Raw genomic sequence first — 22,413 nt, 5'->3', positions numbered from 1 at the left:
TTCATGTGCACCTCCTGGGCTGCAATAAAAGGGACCTACCACTTCCCCAGAAATCAAACAGGCCATCTTCTGCACCAGAAAGACCTTTCAGGCACAAACTGTCGTTTTCTAAGCCTTCTACAAACAAATAACAGCAGGCTGGACGAGGCGTTTCAGACGTACAGAGTGATTGCATTAAGTGGTAACAAACTTGTCCTAAAACTCATTTTAGTAAGACAATACTGACTGCTGGAGAGGACGATGCTATCCAACAAAGCCTCTGAGCTCCAGGAAGTACCCCCAAGCCCACACACAGTGCGATGGGCAAGCCTTGTCTTTCTTACAGCCGTATCTAAGAGCTGGGGAGAGGCTAGGAATACGAGCCGAAGGTACCGACCTAAATCACTTGAAGGTGAATGACTTTAATGACTTCACCAAAGTCTCGCGCAGTATACTGCAGCAGTCATTTGGGAACATTTGTGTTCCAACACAGTTCCACAGTTATGAGATCATGCTTCCTACTTCATTTTGCAGAGAACAGAAAGATTAATGGAAGATGCATCTCCCCCACACACACCCCAAAAGCCTCTGCAGACCTTATGTCTCCACCAAGAACCCGATTCCCAGGATTTGAGGGACAGCATGACATTTGTAGAAAACGGAAGGTGTATCTTAGGCCCAAGGATAATACTGACAGCCCAATTTTCCTCATTAGGTGAGAAGGGCACTTCTATCTCGGGTTGAAGTTGCTTCATTTGCTAAACAGCCCCTTTATTCCTCCATCTTTCTTGATATCATGCAGGTGATTATTACTTCTCCTTCTAAACTGTCTTTGGTTCTCTGCCCTACAAATATCCTTGACAACAAGTCCCACGGTCAGAGAAGAACCTAGAAACGTACACTCGGTTTACCTTGTTCAGCACATTTACAGTAGCTGGACCTGCCCATAAATAACCATACTGCAAAAGGTGAACATGAAGGAGTTGAGATACGCAGATTGATAGAGAGAATTTCTGAGTTCTGGGCAAAGCTGAGACACAGGCTCTTTCACTCCTATTGAGCTGCAGTAATTTCATGTCTCTGAGAAGAAGGAAAAAAAGCTGCAAGCATGAGATTATTACATTTTGTACATTATACCCTGATAGAAGCTAAAAATAGACTCCAATGGTTGCTAAGTGCATTTCAAATGGCTTTCCTTAGAGGTAAAAAGGGGATTTTATTTGAAAAGCCAGAAGGTGGGATTTATAACGTCTTAGAAAAGAGCTGAACAGAAAATCGCCAGTTGTCAGAACAGAAGAAGCAGGGAGCTTGCACTCCCTTTTCTTCTCAAGAGAGAAGACAAGGGCTGTTTGCAGAAAGCTGTTTGGGCAGTCCTCGGTGCACTACGTGAAGAATATGCGAGCGAACTGATGGCACTTTGCCTCTCCTTCCTTTACACCACACCACAACGTTTTTATGGGTCCTACCACACCGCAGAGCACGCCCACCCTGCGGACAGCAGGGAAATGCAGGAAGACCTGCACTTGATTTAGGTGGCTCCGTGTAGCTGGGGAAGCCCAAGCCCATGTGAGCTCATTTCCCTGCTTCACAGGGTACATCTATCGGGGGAGTCTGGGGACACTGGGACAGGAAAGCCTGCAGCTTTAGCCTGGTAATGGGGGCAGGAACTGGGGAGTCTCAACCCCCTGCCCCAGCCACCAGATAACATCCAACATCCTCTGGGCTTGGTGTATTAACAGCTTTGGGGCCTCCACACAGACTAATTTCACTTCATAATTGCTTTCTGCTTAACCATTTGGCATGGCATGCTTCACGTAAAAGTCTGTGTAAAATAGTCACGTATTTTATTGCAGTTAAGACATTGTGTTAAGTGTAAAACCTGCTTGCCTTTAGTTTGACTCATGCAATTCTTCCAAGGTCTGAAATACTGAAGTGTAGGGACTGACTGCCATTCTCATTAAAAGCACTGTGATTATCATTTCGTAATAAAGAAAACGAACTGTTATAATAAAGATTTATAGTTGTAATTGAAAGACATCTTATGTCAGAACAATTTTTGAGACACACTCCAGGTATTAAGAGCCATTTCCTGCAGTAGTAACTGCTGTAGGACTAGGCAACTCGTTAACGTGCCTACATGGCAGAAAATAGCCTCGAGATAATTAGAGTTATGGCCATATAAATAGCATTACCTATTCAAAATGTTTAGATGCTATTAAGGCTTATGCAGAAACGGTTGCAAGCAGAGAGGGAAAGATCAGGCTGGGAGGACAACGACCAGAAGCTTATGCATCCAAGGCACATTGGACGACCTCTCAGACACTGGGACCCCCAGCTCCCAAATGTGAGAACCACTGCTGGGAGGGAAGAGGGAGTTGCATTAAAATGTTAGGAGACTAAATTAACATTAAAAGAAAACAGGCATTGCATTAATGGATAGTTATGCCTTGATGTCAGAGGACACGTATTGAGAAAGTTGTATTTTTTGCATGCATTGTCAAACTAAAGACCTGGGGGCGGCGTGCATTTGATGACAGTAATTTTACCGAAATAGATAGATGTCCTAGACTTATTCTGAACACTCAGCATGGTTTCTGTGTTCCACCTTCTAAATGATGTCGATTTAGAGAGTGTTGATGTTCAGTTGCATCTGTGATTAATTGGAGAATGTTGCTTCAGTTCTGCACTTTATAGGAAACCAGTGCCTATGCAAACACACAGCACAAAGTGTAGGGAGGTAACCGGGTATGCAGAGAAATAGTAACTGCCTGTAGGGGTATTGGGTCTTCATTACCTGCATTCATTGCAACAATTAGAGATGGACTTGGAGGCTTGAGAGTGAACGAGACAGGCTGACAACTTTTTTTGCATAGGGAATCACCCTGTGCCAACAGCAGGGTGGCCGCACTCCTCCAGGGAGACATCGCAAAGCCTCAGAGAGGGGAACAGACTCCTGCAAGCAGCATGCTGCACTGCTCAGGGCTGTGAGCAGGGCAGCAGTTTAATGGGTCTTGCCTCAGAGACTGCATGTGATAGTCTTTACCAACCACTCAGTAAGTTTTTCCAATGGTTAATTACCCTTACTCTAATTACAGCCCTTTCTCTAGCCTGTGCATGTCTAGCCATGCTTTCCAGCCTTTGGATCTCGTTATATTTATATTATAGCATCGGTCTGAGGGAGCTGGGAACAAGGAGGATGGACACCAATGGGGAAAAAATAAATGCTGCTCCCGCAGAGAACACCCTCAGTCTGTGCCAGTGGTTAGACGTGGCCCTGGCCCTTCAGCGAGCTCAGCGCCCTCCTTTCGCATTCATGAAAAAATGGAAAGGTAGAGAAAAATATACTTCAATAAAGTGATTTTGCCTCTAAAAGTTCTATTATCAGATCAGACTTATAAAAGAAAAGCAGATAACTAAACTTAACTGTGTGTTTCACAAACAAAATCGTTGAGGTTAGGGATCTGTAGTAAGATGACAAAAAACAGGAAATTACAAACTTGAGACTGACTGACAATTTATCCTCTGTACAGAGGCCTCAGAACATTATTGATGACCCACTTTGTCAGCAACTTCCTTAACTTTAACACAGTTTTTTCCTTTTACTGGAGAATTTGGGACATTTTTTATCGAGTACTAGATAAGTCCTTACTGCGATGAAGGTTAAAGAGTTTATAAGGGAAGTAACAGCGCTCCTCTGACGTGCTGGTTAGCGGCCAGGCCTGTCTCCGCTGCACTCAAGGGCCTCATTACAGCAATGCCCAGGTAGTTTGAGCAATGTCCTCTTTTATTATTATTATTTTAAGCGAAAACCACTGTTACTTTTAATCCTTAACAGAATTTTATGTTGCAAGTCAGCATATGATAAAATAGCAGGATATTCACCAGTGTCAGACCGAGGATCCTAGCAGTAGGCCTCAGTGCCGTGAGAAATGTTGTAGCAATTACTCCTTGTGATCAGCATGTTAATCTCCCTTTTTCAAATCAAATCCAAGGCTATCAGTATGATCTAGCAGCTTCTCCTGAGCACAGCCAGCACCAGCTGCAACAACTCCTCCTGCCCTTCGCTGAGCCAGTGTGATGTGAAACATTTGTGCAGGCAGAAGGTGAGGTATGGAGAAATGGAAAGAGAAGGGAAAAGTACACAGCAGCACTGGTTTTTCATATCACAAACATTTTCCAAGCCTACACAGAGGTCTTGCAGAAAAGAACAGTCGTGTCACCAGCCCCCAGGCCCTCCCTGCTACAAACATCACCAGCTCCAACGCACCAGCGTCAGTGCCCCCATCTCAGCTGGGGATGCTCTGTCCTGTACAACCCACAGGGACTTTCTGTCAACAATTTGTTTCAACTGCTTGGTTTCTGCAGTCTTTTATGACCTGTTTCTCTCCACTTTAAATGTTTTGGCACAGGAATAGCATCAAAGAGCTAAACAGAACTTGTTACTCATAATATCCCCGTAATCTTATAAACAGCGTCCAGCAGATCCAGATCTCAGCAGTGCCGCAAGATGAATGCTCAGCGCCTGGCTCCCAAGCAAAGCGGTGCTGGGTGAGCAGCCCTGTGTATTAAAGCACACTTCAAGGTGACGTGACCCCACAAAAATATTTGTCAGCAAATGCTGCACATACCAAGAGCTGCCCCAAGTGCCCTACCTTCAGCGCAGAAAAGGCAAGGAATATTTTACTTGCAACTATGGGGATGATTTTCTCTGAGCTTACAGCAGGTCGCCAGACACTGGTGATCGCGTGGCATGTTGTGGGGCCACGGAGGACTTGCATGATGGTCCAGAGTCCAACAAGACTGGTTTGCTGCCTCATGCTTTGGCATGACAGAGCACAGACACATCCTCATTGCCCAGACATCACCTTGGGAAGGGAAGGGAAGGGAACTGAAGAAAAACCAAGAGAGGATTTCACACCTCTTAGCACGAACTGGCAAGATCCAGATTCCCGTTTCTTTCTCCACCATGTCAGCAATTTGCAGTGCCTGCCAGGCAAGGCAGGAACCAAGCTGGAAGCAGTGAGATGTCAGCAGCCCCCGGCTCTTCTGCAACCCCAGAGCTCACCAGCAGCCCCCACCCTGGAGGCAGAGCAGAGGCAGTGGGGCCAGAGGCTCGCCCTGGGGCAGCCAAAGCACAGGGCGAGGAAAGGGCAGCAGTGACTCGACCCCAGCCCCTGCTTGGGACCCCGGTGTGTTTTCATGTATTCCCCTCCACCCAGCACCCTTCTCGGCCAAATGAAGCTGCTAACAGCCAGCATTTTCTCACCTCAGACAGGGACAATGAGGCTAATGTGACTAATGTCTGAAAAGAGCTCAGAGGCAGCTGGATGGAAGCGCTAGCATTATGATTAATTCCACAGACTCATGTGGATTATAATAAGCATGAAACCAAGCCATCGCACAGCGGATGTGCAGTATTATGCTGCTGTTGTCTTTATGGGGTGTTAGTGTCTCAGCATCAGTTCCTAACCAGCAAGAGGGCTACATATCACTTGAGTAGAGCACTCGACAGCTCCCCATGTCCTTAAAGGGAAGGGCACATCACACGAGCTAGCAGCAAAAACTAGCGAGGCCAGCAGCACGGGTCGCTTCACAGCCCGACCGAGGCAAGCTCCTGAATCATGTCAAGGGCTCAGAGACGGCGAGGTGACAAGTATGGCATCAGCAGGGTCAACACTGGAGCTGCGAAAGCATCCACAGGCAAATAACTCCTCTTGCAGCAAGCAGAGGTGTGCTGGGAGCAAGAACACCTCCTGCCCGTGGCTGCACCTGCAGGCCCCTCAACTCCACCCTGTGCTGTGAACACGGGTGGCACCACTGCCACAAGCAGGTCCCTGTGGCTCTGCCCTCTGCTTGGGGGGAAGATACGGTGCTAAAGGAACAACTCGTGTGCCCAGGGTCGTGCAACAATTAGAGCTTCAAATTACACGCGAGAAACACGGGCACCAATCCCACTCTCTCCAGTCACTGTCAGGGCTGCTTTTACACAGAGCATAAATAATGATTTCCTTCATCACAGAATGAAATATATTTATTTTCCTCATGTCTAAAGCTCATCTTGGAAGAATGTGATAAATGCAGAATTTGACTTAGAAAATTGCAGCAAAGATTAGAAGAGTGCGAACACACATACACACACACACACACTACAGTGTTTACAACATCTACCAGTAGTACCAGTCTCCTGCCTGGCTAAAAATTCAGTGAAATGTAGCCAGAACACACATTCTCATCAGAATTCCTTCTTGGGAAGGACAGCGATGTGGTACACCTCGCAAGGGAGATGCAACAGAGCTTTAAATAACCACTTACAAACTTTCCTTGCAAAGAAAATTACAAGTCGGTTAATGCCAAGAAATCCCAGGCTCAGACTGATAAAATAGACTGCCTTCTGCATTGTGTGGAAGGAGCTGAGGAGTCATATGAAAGTTTTCAGCCTAGCAACCAGGAGAGAGAATTCTCACTTCTGCTTTCTACCGAGAACGTCTATTTCAAAAGAAAGAGCTGTGATTCAGACCCAGTACAAGATACACATAACTTGATTAGGGTAAAAATAATTGCATCTACTTGCAACAGGGAGAATTTGGGGCAGAAATGTTATATCTAAAGACTTCACCTGAAGCACTGTTAAAAAAAAAAGTTTTCCTGCTGGCTTACAGCAGGGTTCAAGTCAGGTATCCTCAAAGCAAGATGTTTCACCTCTCTTTGGCCAGTTAATTTAAAACAGGATTAATAATTCCTGCATGATTAGGATTTTATGAAGCTTAATTAATTAAAGGTCATAAAACGCAATGAGACTCGTGTATGACGGATACCAGATAAATCCAGCCCATCAGCAGGGGAGTCACGCTGTGCAAGATGTACAAGCAGCTCTGCAGAACGACTGCCACACTCAGCCAAAATGTGCTGCTCCTCTCCTCCACGGGCAGCGTGCGAGGCTCTGCGCACACGCAGGAGCAGAGAACCCTGAAAAAATCTAGAGGGGAGAGAAGAAGCCCCCAGCCACAGACAGCAGGCACGGGTGCAGACGGGAGCTGAGCACCAGAGGTTCCCAAGGGCTGATGCACCCAGCACCCCACACCAGCACCGCTCATGCATGCACGCCCAGCACTGGGTGTGCCCGTGCAGGGAGAACACAGCTCTGAGTGTGCACGTGCATCGTTGTGTTCAAATGAGCTCACTGTTCTCCAGGACCTTTAATTACTAAAAATGCCACAAATCCCCTTAATATGCTACACTGGGGTGGGCAGAAGGGGCTGCTCACGATTGAAGGAGGATAAAGAGAATAAAATGCAAATCTCCCTGCAGTTTGTACTTAGGACTAATACCTATCACAACAGATTCGTTTGGAAACACGCCTGTGACGTTAAACTCGTTAGTCCTCCCCACCTCTCAAAGCCTTTGCTCAGTGACAGGCCCGTGCCAGCTTCTCGAGGCCGGCGCAGCATTTGCTTGGGAAAGGCAGCAGCTCTCCAGTTTCAGATCCTGCTGCCGAGAGCCGGTGCTTGAGAAGCAGTCAGTGCCTGCAGCCCGAGACCAAAGCTTGCAGAGATGGCACCCTGAGACACAAAAATCCAAGCCGTGCAAGGGTTCATGCGAGGTGTCCAGCAGCACCCCAGCATTCCCATCCCCATACACTCCTCTGGGTGGGAATGAATCCGCACAGCTGGCTCCAAGGAGGCCAAAGCTAGGGAAGGATGCAGTCGGATGCAGCAAGTAGCATCACAGGCCCTGAAGGTAACATCAGCAGGCAGCCTGCAGTGATCAGCCCGGCTCCATCATCCAGCTTTGGAGCACTGGGGTCTGCCTGCATCCTATTTAAAGAAGTTTGTTGGTTGGGAAAGGCTCCAAACCTCTTAACAGACCACTTCTGTCTCTGTGAAATTATCAGGAAGGATAAGAGCACAATGCATAACAATAAAAAACAAAACAAAGCCTGGCCTGATTTTGAATAAAGCCCCTGCAAATCCATATATGCCTGGGTTCTCTTTGGGAGGCCAGGTAGTGATGGCCATTTAGGCATCCTGCTTCACTAAGAACCCAGAACAACAAAGCTTATATCCTGTGAATCTATATAAATACATTAGACAGAATGAAAACCGCATTGAGATTAGATTTCCATCTCTTAACATCTACGTACATGACAGAGGGGATTAGTAAATGAACAGACCACTGAAGGAAGGAGAGAGGATTAACAATAGAAAATAGGGAAGGAAAAAAAAAAAAAAAAAACACTAGATAATCAGTGGCTGCTCTTTGGAAAAGAGACTTAGGGCAAATGGCACAAGCGGCTTCAATTTATTTACTTCTGCAGATGAGAGATACAGAATATGAAAATGAAAGAACAATCTTCCTTTAATCTGTGGCGAAAGCTGGGTATAGCCCGGACAGGACATCAGAGCCACTAACAAGAGGGAGTTCTCCGGGAACATGCTCTGACAACTCTAATCATCCTGGGGCCCGGGAAGCTTAGAATCCAATTTCAGCTCCAGCTATTATGGCAGAAGTTTTAATCTCTATTCTTAGGCAAACAATTTGAGGGAATGATGGATAGATAAATAAATGAACAAATGAATAAAAATCAGGCTCACAGACTGACGCAAAGAAACCATTTCTCACTGACATGAGCATCGCATGCTGGTGTGAGCTTGTGAATGACAGTCAGCATGAACACAACAGGCAGACGTTATCCTCCTGCTTATGATTTAGATCAAGTCCAAATTCTATACTTGAGTGCATAACAGGGAAGCAGGGACTGCTCTAACAATGAGCACCAATGAAAAACAAAACAAAAAACCATAGATGATCTGATATTTCCAAGAAACAGGGTAGTTGCAGAGAGATTCTTCCACGAGCAAACCCTCCCTGTCTCTAGCACACAGCAGGCCAGGAGCTCCCTGATATGTATTTAACACACCAGTGACCCAGGAATTTCTTTTTACACAAATTTCTACATCTGTGCACCTCCAGCTCCTGCAGCAATAGGCTCCTCAGGATATTTATGCACCGGGTAAGAGAATCCTTCCCATAGCTTTAGCTCTGATAGTGCCTACACCGCTATGCTGTTTCGGGGAAGCCAAAGCAACGGGGATTCACAGCGCACAATATTTTTTGTCTGGGAAGTTTTGGAGTGAGGGAAGATCCCCACTCCACCTCCTGCACTGGCTGAGAAAGACAGAGGCAGCAGTGCAGCTCCAGAGCCACCAAGAGGGGCTGAACACCAACGTCCACATTCAGTCCCCGAAACTTTTTACACATCTGGCTGCCCACTTGTTCCTCAATCAAAAGTTGCACTAGAAAAAAATGGCATAATTTCATTCACACCAAAACAGGATTTCTTCTCCTCTTTTCTCAAAGGAGAGAGAAACTACTGCCCCCCTCCACCCAGTGCCACACTTTGCATTCAGTCACAGCAGTTCCTGAGCCAAAGACACCCTGTCCTTGGGCTCCTGACGGTACACAACCGCTCATTTGGAAGAGCGGTGCCTTCACTCCCCCAGAGCCAAGATGAGAAACAATCAAGAAAGAGAAATGCTGGAAGATCTGCTTAACATTTTTCACAGCTCATGCATTTTATTGTTTCAAACGTTGATTCAGAAGAAAAGACATACAAAATTCAAAACGTGTACAATCTGGTGCAATCAGCTTGCCTGTCCTGGGATGTTCATCTTTTGAATTTTAAGGATTCAGAATTTAAAGCAGATTTTCATCAAAAGGTCACTGGTTCCATACAATGCAAGAAGCTCAGGAAGAAAAAAAAACCCTAACCAAGGAGATCCATTATCACCATTTTCCCCCACTCCTGATGTCCCCACCAATCGGTCTCTTTTGGAGCAACCACGCTGAAGGGGCAGAAGCTGACTTCTGCACCAGCAGGAACATCCAGCCCGTGCTGAGCGTGGACAGCTGCACACTTCCAGGCAATAAATCTGGTGCCCTTCACTTACACTAAATCATTTCACTAACACCAAAAGGAAATTAAAAATGATTTTACACGGTCAGCTTTTAGTCCATTTACAATTTTCTGCATTAATATTACTTTTTAAATGTATGCTCTCACTTTTGTCCAGACTAAAATAATGAATTAAAGATATTCAAAAGTTATTTAAGACTTGTGCCCTCTGAACAGCTTCCTCAGAAGGTGAGCCACTGAAGTCCTGACCTCCCATTTAGAACTGACTCTAAAACACGTTTGCTGCTTGTTAGCGGATTAACAGATGAGACAGGGGGGAGTTAAACATAGCCAAGGTGCGAAAAGTAATTATAGGCTGCAGCATCAGGCTGGGAATAAGAAAAGCCAGTGTTAAGTGCCTGCTCTAAGGGTGATATCTATCTTTACGGGAAAAGGAACAAGAAACAGTGGAACGTGTTTGGGTCTTAAGTACCTGACCTGAATCTCTGTCCCTCCACGTGAACGCTGTCCAGATGGATTGCACTTGGATAAACTTGACTCTTCTCGAAGTCTCCGTTTCTGAGTCACCTGTTTGCAGACCCAGGTTCTGCAGAAAGCTGACTCGGGCAAGAGGCGCTATGGGAAAACAGAGCTGCATTGCACGGCCAGTGCAAAGAGCAGCAAACAAAGGCGTCAAGGCACAGTGCGTGTGCAGTAAGAAAAATCTCATTTCTTTTTAAAAATCAAAGAAGAGACCAGCCAAGTTTCCTTGCTTGGGAAGAATCAATATTCTCCTAATAATTCTTCTTCACTTGTGCAAGTGAAAGCCAGCCTGATTTGTCTGACTTTAAAAGTAATGAAAACCTCAAATTTACAATTCAAAGCAAAGTGTATTTCCCTCACTCTCCTTAAAAGAAGCAAAGATTGTATTAATCCACGGCTTTGAAACTTGAGAATAAGTACTAGGAAGAGGAGAGACCACTGCCCATCACTGCTGCAGACCTGAGAACAGCCCAGTGAGATTTTACTGGCAATCAGTAGAATTCCTCCATTTGTGGAAAACTGGCTCAGACATTTTTATAAGCGATTTTATAATCAAAACTGCCCTAGTGTTATTCCTTGCTTCTCAGGTTGTATTCACCTGTTGTCTTTTGTCTTGAACTGCAATTGTAAATGCTTTGAGGCTGCATTTATAGCTGCCATATGAGTGAAATCCCAGTGTCATCAAAGTCAGGGGTGATTTGTCACTTACATCAGGCAGAGGCAGCTTTTCATCACATGCAGTTTTGCAGTGTCTATCAGAAGAGAGCCAGGGCATCCAAGATGCTCTAGCACAAATAACAGTGAATGATGTAATATTATGTGCCCTAGTAGCTGTTGTTATTTGGTTATATTATTTACTGATTGGGTCAAAATTTTGTTGTTCAGAACCTTATGCATCAATGCAAAAATGCACCAAGAATGTGACTGAGACCATACTGGAAGGAAAGATTTTCTATTATAAATCTGTATGAATAACTACATGAGTTACGGGTCAATGGAATATCATTGCCTCTGGGTTGTATTTCTCTAAGCCACTCCTCTCATTTCTCAGAGGGAAACTCAAGTGCGGGAAATGTATAGCAAAGTGGATCAGAAACAGAAGAAAAATATATATCTTTGTCTCTTAATAAATAAATAAATAAAATCAAGCCTCACCAGCATTCCAATGACCAGAGAAACATTTCTGCAGAGTAAGTGAAGTAGTTCACCGTTAGTAATCTCATCAGTCAGAGGTTATGACTTATGCATTTTTTGAGTTTGACTGATTCTTTATGCATGCACAAGAGCTAATTGCATCCAAGAGAGTTCTGTGCCTGTTGGTCTGGAGGTGTATTGCCATATGTTTGGTGTATACTTAATTAACACAGTGCAGCTGCACTACTTTCCGTGTGTATTATAGATTAGATTTCTATTACACATCTAGGCAGGAGTCCCACAATTCATATTTATTAAAATAATTACCCCAAGATTTAGTTGGTTGGAAGTACTCAGTCAAGGAGCCCAGCACTACTTTACACAGGGAATTTATTCAGCTATGAACCAAACCTGAATAGCATGAGTACTTCAGTGGTGACATGCGTGCAGTCAGAACGTCAGCTTGGCAGACAGAGGTTAAAACAGCCTGCTGAGCATTTCATCCAGGTACTGGTTTTAAAGTACAAAGATTACTGAAGGGTGACTTGCTGATATACTCATATGCATCAGACTTTTTTCTTTCTTTCTTTTTTTTCTTTTTTTTTTTTAAGCTTTCTGTGATTTTTTCCACTATGCACTGTAAAATTAAATTTCCAATGTGCTCATTGGTATTTAGTATCAGGTTATGAAGCACCTATTGTTCAAAGATCACATATGCCTGTACAATTTTTTTTTAAATAGATTTAGAAGCTTGAGTGCAAATGCCACTTGTGCATTTCAGTCAAGTATCCTTCCAGTAACTTTTTTTTCTGTACAAAACCATCTTGCATACAGATACACCAAGACCACACAAACAGAACAGATCCAGAATGCAAACACATGAATTAAATGTGACCCAATTGCAACGTTTAGATCCAGTATCTAATTCCGACTTCAATCACATTTCAAGAGTCTGGAATACTCTGGGTCCACAGCTGTGGTTTGGGTTTGATAAAAAGGGAACATCTAGCTTTTTATGTGAATGCTATTGTTTCATCCAACTCTGAACTGAGGAAGTAATCTGACTAATTAAAGTCCAAATCTATGCAATTATAGACAGCAACGCATGGCTGAGAAATAATCAAATTTACTTTTTTTATCCATTCATTAAGTCATCAATATAATTTTATAAGCTGGTTAAGATCTGCATGTAGGAAAGCGAGGATCTCCAATTACCTGGAGAGCACAAAGGGCATGGCACAGCAGCTCAAGCCACTCTCACGCTACACTTCACTTCGAGCCCACATGCCTCAAAACGGCATGTCTGATCCCGTGCCAGCGATGGCAACTGCCTGCTAGGAGCCGAACCGAGACTGACAATCATTTCAGGCAGGCTGGTGAACAGGTATCAGGTGGCAATTGGCACCTGACAAATATTTTGGCAAATAGCATTGAATTGAAAAACGTTATGAGTTATGATTCCCAATGAAGTTGATCTGTATACGTATTTTCTCAAGTAAACTGGATTTTTAGGCCTCTTAATACTGGGGTCCAGCAGTACTACGTGTCATAACTGCTGTGTTGTGTTTTCATACACAGAAGAGGCGGGCAAATCATAAAGCAGTCCATGTACAAAAGGCTGTGGGAATGAGCAGTTCCACACGCCCTTAGCTCCGACCTGCACAATGCCAGCTGTGCCTCAGGGGGAGTCCAGAGCATTACCTTGAGGTCTGGCCATGTTCTTCAGCAAGTGGAATAAAAAATCGTAGCAGAAAATGTTTGTTTCCAGTTTCCTTGTGCAGTGTGCTAGATGCCAATGCAGTGATAATAAATGCCAAGACACTGAGGTCTCCGAATGTTATAGCCAGCCCCCAAAGGAGAAGGTGTTGACACGTCTAGACAGCATTCAAACCAGATCAATAACATTCAGATCTTCCACTGCCATTCCTGTGCTCAGAACAGACAAACAAGCTGTTTGGCTTGATGTTTCTAGTTGGTAGGGACGGAGGGAACAGGAGAGCCAGGGTCCAGAGCTGAGCTAAAGCCCGCACAGTGGGGCTCCTTTGACTGGGGTGTTCCTGTGTTTTTTATTTTTGGTTTGCTTGTTAAGAAAGAACAGTGATTTGGGGGAAAGCAAACTCATACAGCACTTGAGAGCCAGATGATATTTTGGAACAAAAGTTAATGGGGCTGTAAATCTAGGAGATGGGGGGAATTAACAGGTCACTTTGAATCAGTTGCTTCCGCAGTCCTTCTGTTAAAGCTTATTAGCATAGAAATTTCTAACTTTCCAGCTGAAGAGTTTTGGCTGTTTTATGTTTAGATTTGAATTACAATGGAGTTGCTATGACTGGAGGGCAGAGATAGGAAGAGGCCTAGGAAATATGCTTAAGCAGCTCATTGCTTTTTTTTTTTTTTTTTTTTTTTTTTATCTTAGACATTTTTGCCTGCTTTATGGAGTCTGTTGTTTGAAAACAACAGCAAGAGGAACAACATAAATATTAAATAGGAATTCCAGGAGAGGACGAAAGAAAAGAAACATGGAGGATTTTGCTTGAGAGTTAAATGCAGTTTCACTGATCCATCTAGCAGCCACAGCTCAGAGGCTGCTTTATGCACTTGAGCTTTACAAAAATCTCCAAATCCTCAGGAGCAGGCTTAAGGGACTTTATCCATGTGTCAAATCCTTCTGTTGAAGCAACTTACTGATAGGTCTCAGCTGCAATGAAGTTATCCTAAACAGCATGGAAGGTGGTTACTGTCACACCAGAGGAATAAAAAAAGCTGTTCTTAGAAAGTCTGTTAAGTCCCCCCTCCCTTTGTGCACCCTCCTCTGCTCTCCGTAACAAGTCTGACAGCATCCAGCATCAGAAGCCTCATGATCTTTGGCTCTTTGAGCACAGGAGCATGGTACAGCAGTGGTCTCCTGGGACCACCTGGGGTCACAGAGGCACGTGCACCCAAACCAAGCACTGGAAAATGAGAGCCCTCTCCAGGAGGCCAGCACACGCAGCCCGGCAGAGCCAGGGCGTTTTGAAGCTCCGAGTCCCAGAGGCTCCAGAGGAGCCTCTTGGTCCTCTGAACTGTCTGGTTCTGCTGTTTGCAGAGACGGTTGTGTGCTTCAGCGTACACCACAGGCAGATCAGTAGGGCTAGGAGCTCACTGTGCAACTCAAAGTAGTTTGAAGTGCAAAGATAAAGTCTGGCCTTTGGTGCAAGTCTCTATTCTCACACGTCCTATGGACAGTCAAGTGGAAAAGACTGGTTTACACCTGCCTGCCGCCCCCACAACTTTCCATTTTAATTAACATTGCAGTCTTCAACCAAAGCAGTGCCTCTGACATTGTGCATTAATGAAAGAAGTAGAATCACATCCCTTAGTGGAAAAGTATTTTGCAAATGTTATAATCCTTTTAAAAGTTCCACCACATGAACACACTTTTGCTGGCTGATGCTTCATTTTCATACCTGAATTGTCAGGCAACTCAGAATCATGGTAGCAAATTTCATGCTACACAAAGCTGCTTATCAGTATCAAAAGAAATGAATTAAGATGGTTGGGAGAGGGGGAAAAAACACAATTTTTGAAATAACGCTTATATTATGCTACACAAACACATAAGGTGGGCTTGCTTTTCAACTTCAGGAGAAGCTATTCTCCGTTTCCTTGTCCCTTTGAAGTGCATCCAACTCTCAAAAGCCGTATAAGAATAACTGGGCTGCTTCCATGTGAGCAACTGACAGGGAAACTTTATAGCACCATAATCACCAGCTCTCCATCCCACAGTATCCTCAGCAAAGGCACATTAATAAACATTAAAAAGGCAAGTAAGCTAGGCATCTTTCTAATTAAGAGTGGAACAGCCTGCCAGACGAGGTCAGTCCCCAGATGGGGTTGAAGGGCAGTGTAAGCATGAGAGAATAAATTCAACGTAAAGGTCATCTATATGGATTAAACGATCTGAGCAGTCATTTCCAGAGCCATCTTCTGCAATTAATATTTAATTAAAAATAGCAACACTATAAAGTTTAGCTTTTAACCAGCAAAATTATTTCGTGTCCCATAAAAATCTTTATATACACGATCATGCATTCTTTCTCTCGCCCTATACAAAGTAGGCTTCTGTGGCTGTGAGTAACCCAGGAAAGTGCATTTCAAGGACAGCCAGCCTTCGCACCTTAAAAACGGCTATCTAGCGACCAAAGACAACATTTAACAGCAGAGAGTTCCCCCCACCCCGTTCAATCCAGAATTAGACGCAATTTCTAATTGAATGTTCATCAAAGTTCATGATGAACTTAAAGAACTGAACGATCCCAGGGGCATCAGCAAGATGTTTTAGAGTAGAAGGTGACAGAGAAAGAGCACGTTGGGAGGCCTCGAGCGTGGCCCCCAGGGCCCAGCCTGCCGTGTGCCCTCAGCCCCACTCCTCGAGGGCCTGCTCAGCCGAACCAGCGGCTCCAGAGGAACTAACCATGGCTTTCCACTTTTCTTTGTGCCTTTCCCTGAATCTCGCCTCAAAAGTGCCTCCAGCATTTGTTTAGAGCAGTTTGCAACTTTCTGTCTCCTCTGACTTTGCTGCCCAAGAACTAGGCCGCCAAGCGAGTCACCAGAGGAATATCTGTTCTTCAGCACTCGAGTCCTTTGTGACCTACTTCCAAGTTTTTAACCTACACCACCAGAAAAAAGTTGGAAAAGGAGGTTCAGACTCATCGTATGAATTTTTATGTCCAGAATATGCAACAAAAATTCGGTTTGCCTTCAAGTGCGTGGGGCTGAGAGTCCTCTCACTGCCTTGAAGTTTGAGGCAATTTAGGTCTGGTTCCCAACTCTGACAGATTTCCCATTTGACTTTTGGAAAGACACACTCCCCAAGCCTCAGTTCCCTGCGAGTGGAGATAATACTAACTTACTTTCATAGGAGCTGGAAAATGAAAATTAGTGCTATGAAAATTAGAAGTAATCTAGTTCAAAGACTTTTTTTTTTTTGCCCTCAAAGTCAACCATGAAAATTCCTTTATTTCACGGGAACAGGACCAATGCTTTTTGCTGTAGATATTTGATAGAGCTTCCTGTCTTTGTTCCTGGAACTTGGGATCTTACTGTATTTATTTTTACTTATTACATGGACAAAAACAAGATTTGTCATTGTTTTCAAGGGTACCAGAGAAGTAAGTCAAAAGTCTCCACGTATCTGACTTCTTGAAGCTGTCTCCTTTTCTCATTGTTTCTACATCTTCTACAATAAGCCCTCCTCGTTTGCCCGCATCTTTATTCAGGAGAGTCTGGGCCACTCTCTGCTGGTTAACTTCTCACTTTGGTAAGCCAGTATTAAATTTAGCTGAACTTGCATCAGTACTCAGCTTCAGGAAGAGCCCGAGTGGTCCTCCCACAAAAGGAGGCAGAATCCTCAGCATTCATGTGAGCACTCACCCATCAGGAAAAGAGAAGGCAATCACCTTCTCTGGTATGCTAGCAAGAAAGCAGAATTAATTTCTTCACCTCTTACCCAGCCCCTGCTGTATATATTAAATCGGCGTCCATCCATACCCACACACATATACAAATGCTATCTGATTTAAATGGCATTTCTAACTTAGGGAAGAAAAAGCAAGAAGTAAAACCATTGATGATAAGCAAGAAAGAACACAGACAACATCATTTCTACACACGTATAAACCAACACCTGAAATTTTAGAAGTATCAAATATTATTTGTTGCTAATTCTGATTTGCAAACAATTGCCTATCATTTCTGCTAAAATATGTCAGAGTTGTTAAATGCCTGTATAAATAATAAATAGGAAGGACATGTACTAAGACCTCTCTGCATCAAGACATAGACAGCACTATGTTTTATTAATAACTATTGCAAACCACAATGAAGTAGGACAACGGCTCCTCTGCCAGGATCGTAAATCCCTAATTCACAACCAAGCACAGGACAGAGGGTAACAGTTCTAACTTTGTCATATGTTCATATGCTGTTCACATCAGCAGCTGTCCCTCTCTATCTCAGGGGGAAATGGTCCACAATGTGCTTCATATACAGAGCCCAGGGTTCCAATCCATTTGGGTGTTCGGGTCAGCTTCTCCCCTGATTTCCACAGGTGCTGAGCCCAGCTCCCCACATCAACTAGACTGTTGATGTGCTCATCATTTACCAGTGGCTTTACCTGCTTCACTGGATTCCTCAAAGTGCCTCCCAGGACAGACAGTAACAGCCTTTTGTTATATAGTGCTGCACTTCTTGAAGAAACAACTGCCCTACTGGGTCAGCGAGCAAACCTCTTTCCTACAAGTTTTTGTCACCTCCAAGGCTTGCATGATAAATACATCTAACTGTACACGTTTGTTTTGCATCTCAGCCAAACAGATGGCTTGGGAGAACTGAGGGGATATTAAATTAAGCTGAGGTGAACCATCTGGGAAAATTCAAGGGAATTTAATTGTACAGTATTAACTTTTACCTATTTCTCCTTTTTTATTTGGCAAATACTTATGAGCAAACTCCACATTTAATGAGGAAGAAAGTATAGATGAAAGGATATTTTTTTTAACATCTTTAATCTGAATTCCTGCTGGTGCTGCATATTTTCCCACCAGAATGCTCACAGGTGATGAGGTTAGCCTGTAATTTTTCACTGATTACACCCCAGGCTAAATTAGGTACAGGATATCTATCTTTCTATATATATGTATAAAAACTTGAAGACAAACACAAAATTTTACACTCATCAAACAAAGCCCTAATCCCTCTGCAACTTGAAAGTACAAATGCTATGTATCGGATGCAATGTATGCAGTTTATGCAGTTTTATTACAGAACAAAGAGATTCGCACATAGACCCTTGTATCCAGTGCCACCGATCACTTGATGTACTAGCTCTGTCTCCAAATTTGTCTGGGATAAACTGAGGTGCAGAGGTATTAAATAACTTCCAGCAGGGTAAGTCATCGCAGGACTAGGAATAGAATTGAGGTTCTCTCCCTGACCCAGCTCTGGCTAACAGATAAAGTTATATTCTGAACAGATCCACTCCAGCAGGGAATTGCTCAGTCACCTTGAGCCATGTAGGACTTGACAAGGAACAATCCTTCCTAGTTAATGGCATGTCTTGTGTAAGGGCTGAAATCTGATGACAAAGTAACCCATGGGAGAGGTCTGCTAATGGGAGATGGAGCCTTTTGTCTCCAAAATTCTCCTTTAAATCTGAGCAATATTGGTGCAGACTGAAAGTCACCCACTCCTGAGAGCTAACTGGTTGTCTCTGAGAGGAGTATTACAGAGTTCTGTATAAGCCACAAGCAGAAAGATCAGTGCAACATCTTTTATCAGCACTGATAAATATAGATGCGTCTTACATAACAAGGGACATTGAGGTCATTGATTCTTAGGAAGATGTTCTCATTGATTTCCAATAGGAAATTCTGATCTTAAATATTGTATAAAATGACATTTTGATATTATTAATGTCAACTACTGAATAATATGAATGTTTAAACAAAGTGTAAATAATGATTATGAAATTACATACTGGACACCGTGTCAGTGCAAAGAGCAAAGTCCCTTATATAAAGAACAAGAGAAAACATTAAGGTTTAGAGGGAAGGAAATAATATCTCCTCAGTGTTAGGCAGAGGAACTGAGGAGGAAAGGGTTTACTTAAGCTGTCCAAGGTCACACAAAAAGCCAAAAGTCACATCCCTTAGAGCATCTGCCTAGAGCTTTAACATACTGTAGATGACATCTCTATGTCTCCTGTAACAGTAAATCTTCAGGCAAAAAGCTTAAACCCGAGTGGTGGAAGATATGGGAAGCTGGCTTTGGGGAAAAGCCCATGCTACAAATGACAAATAAAGGACAAACACGTAAAATTTATCAACTAAATAAATCTTAAAATAAAAGGATTTAGGAACACTGTAATGATCTCATTGCTTACATCAAGCACAAGCTGTGCATATCTTCATATTGTATTTGCTGTTATGAAAACATAAACTGGATTACGAGGGCTTAGTGCTTAAGCAGCCTGTTTCATTAGGAATGCAAGGAACTTTGTTCAGATATCAGAGATGAGATTTAGATGGGACAGAGAAAAGACAAGGACCGGGATGTTTTCCTGTTCAAAAGACAACAATTATACTAAATAAATAAAATATGTATCCCAAAACCTTACTGGCTCATACGCATAAATCCAAACAAGGCTGAACCAAGCACTGTCATCTCTATAAGGATGTAAGTGAGCTCTGGAAATTCAGTCAGAGTTTTAAAATCAGGTAATCTGAAGCCCATGACACTCTCACTTCTGGTGAGGGAAGTTCTACCCCTGTTTCCAGCGATGTTATCACCTGAACTACACTTGTTAAGTGTAATGATGGGAACCAGGCTCATTTTACTGGGAAAAAATCTGACTCCACTGAAATCCAAAAACATCTGTTTGCTTCCAAAATGAAATCAGTCCATTTTAAAAAAAACAAAACCCACCAACACCACGACCAACCTGCCAGCATACCCCCAGGCAGGGTACTAAGGAAGAGGCCCTGGCTGAGGACCTGGGCACAGCTGGGGCTGCGCTGCTGGAGCAGAGACCAAACCCAGAGCCCAGAGAGAAAGACTGAAAAGATTGAAAGCCCCGCTAGGATGAAAACAAAAGCTCTGCAGATTCAAAGAATTATGGTTTATTTTCCATGTGGTGATAGGGTCTGTGGCAGTCCACAGTGAAAAATGCAAAACTTAAATAGTTTCACTCAGATTTATACCCAAATTTACTACTTACTAGGCTTATTATAGCCACGTCTCCACTCAGCCACACTTGTACAGCTGTATCATAATTGCACAGCTTCAGCTGCATCGCTTTTCAGTTTGCTTCACTGGATTTAAAGGAATACTAAAATCCACGTTTCCTGTTCAAGCTATTCAGTATCTGCATTATGAATGATGTCAGTAGCTCAGCACTTTGAGGAACGGTGCCTTCCATTCCTCTTGCCTGTCTTCCTCAGAAGAAACCAGAAGTCTGTACCCCAAAGAAATGCTCAAATTTCAGATATTTTTAGATGGTATTTTTGACCAAGCACTGGACTGAAGAGGGCTGAAAGCTCACTGCTGCTGGTTTAGACTTTCAGGGCTTATCTGCTTGGTGAATACAAAAGGAGCAAAACATAGCTTAAAACGTGCAGAAGTCAAAGGAAATCCCTGTACTGAATCCAGTCAGCTTAAAGGTCAGCCAGAGATTTTCCTAAATCAGGATGAGTTAAAAATCCGGTTTGTTTCCCATGTATGTGAGATCTACAGGAAAAAAAAAAAAATCCACAGAACCAACCAAACAAAAAAACCAACAAAGACACAAGCCGATGGCATGTCGTTTTCCCTACCTGATTCCTTGGCCAATCTGTAAGAACTGTTTGTAACTTGTGTCACTTCGCATGGCTGTTACAGCTGTCGTACTAATCTGCAGGGAAAAGGTACAGCAGCTTCATTGCCAGTCACAATATAAAATGTTGACAGATCCAAATGGCATGCTGCACGGCTTTTGCAGAACATACTGCAAGACATTTGAGTTCTGACATCTCTCCTTTCTCTATGGGAGAGACGAGAATAAAAATGCACGCTGCAGATCCGTGCTCCTGGTTGTTTGTTTTAGGGCTTTTATGTTTTGTTTTGGCTTGTTTGTTTATTCCAAAAATCACCTTGGGAAATGAGCCTGCTGCGTAACACTCCCAAAGATAAATTCAAATAATGTTATCTGCAATAGTTTGTAGCTGGAGGAAGGACAGTGAATCAGTAATTGCAAAAAGAATGAATTCCTAGTCAAGTGTTTTTATGAAGGCATCAGCTCAGATCCAATATTCAGTGTCGTATCTACAGGGAAAAGCTCAACTTCTAGGGGTGCACATGTAGCAACAAGAAGGAGAAGATATCACTAGTAGCTAATTCAAAAATGCAAGCTTTTCTCTGGGCATCATCCTGTAATATCTTAGAGAAAATAGAAACAGAGGAAAATATGATGAGGCTGACGCTACCTCTACTAATCTAGAAAGGAAAGGAAAAGAGAATTCTTCACAGCAGACATGGGAATGAAGTAACAGATGATGGTTTAAATCTCAGATTGTGCAAATAATGGAGAAAGATCTTCTAAGACAAAGGAAATTAGAAGATAATATTTGCTGGCAGGGAAGCTGTGAATTTACCAAATCTGCAAGTAGTGATGGGAAGGACTAGACAGAGAATTTAGATTTAGTCCTAAATTTAGGTCTAGACAAAAGATTTACTGGTGGAAACCATAAAATAGTAATTTCACTGCGTGGTGTTGATGCCAGAAAACAGACCAGATGACCCAGTCTTTTGTTTTTCCTGAAATACTCATGAATGTGCATAAAGATGTGGCTGGTCAAATGCATAAAATGTGAGTAAAAGACTCAGGGTATCTACAGAGACAAGAACCATCCTTCAGCTCTGTCCCAAGATGCAGACCACGAATGATTTATTCTTATAATCTATTTCCATTCATGCAATACTTGAACACTCTTAGTGAGACAAAGCAGGGTTTGATTTTGGTGATTGTCCCTTTGTGTGCTAATTACTTTTATTAGCAAGTTAATTTTCATTGCTAGCCTTCTGCTTTCTCAGCTGGGAGGAAAATGCTTATAAGGCCAGAAGTTCAAAATCAACTTTCTGAGCATTACTAGAGAAGGAGAATACTGTGCATGCTGGATAAGCTGGCAGAAAATACATTAGAACCCAATTCTGATGGCCAAAGCTAAAGCAAGTAAGAGAATTCGAGCTATGCAGTGTGCACACATCCATCCCCACAGCCCGTCTTTGGGGCTGCTGTGGGGCAGCACACTTTGCTTGGTTCCAGCACTGCTGGGGCTGGGAGATTTGACCCC

At 43.3% G+C, this 22,413-nt stretch overlaps 2 protein-coding genes across 7 annotated transcripts in view; one reads left to right on the top strand and one right to left on the bottom strand.

Annotated features, from left to right (window-relative positions):
- Nucleotides 1-11,612, bottom strand: part of LOC311423619 (uncharacterized protein) — a 97,595-nt gene extending 85,983 nt beyond the window's left edge. Inside the window, exon 1 of the mRNA XM_084497865.1 lies at nucleotides 11,570-11,612. Within this exon, the coding sequence (XP_084353991.1) occupies nucleotides 11,570-11,575 (6 nt within the window). The 5' untranslated portion in view covers nucleotides 11,576-11,612. The remainder of the gene's footprint in view (nucleotides 1-11,569) is intronic.
- KCND3 (potassium voltage-gated channel subfamily D member 3) overlaps nucleotides 1-22,413 on the top strand; it is a 115,782-nt gene that overhangs the window by 48,718 nt on the left and 44,651 nt on the right. The gene's annotated exons all lie outside the window — the stretch shown is intronic.

The sequence above is a fragment of the Aythya ferina genome (genome assembly GCF_964211825.1).
Source record: "Aythya ferina genome assembly, chromosome: 25".
Classification (NCBI taxonomy): Eukaryota; Metazoa; Chordata; class Aves; order Anseriformes; family Anatidae; genus Aythya; species Aythya ferina.
Note: the sequence above shows the minus strand (reverse complement) of the source record. Positions and strands in the feature narration are given on the sequence as shown.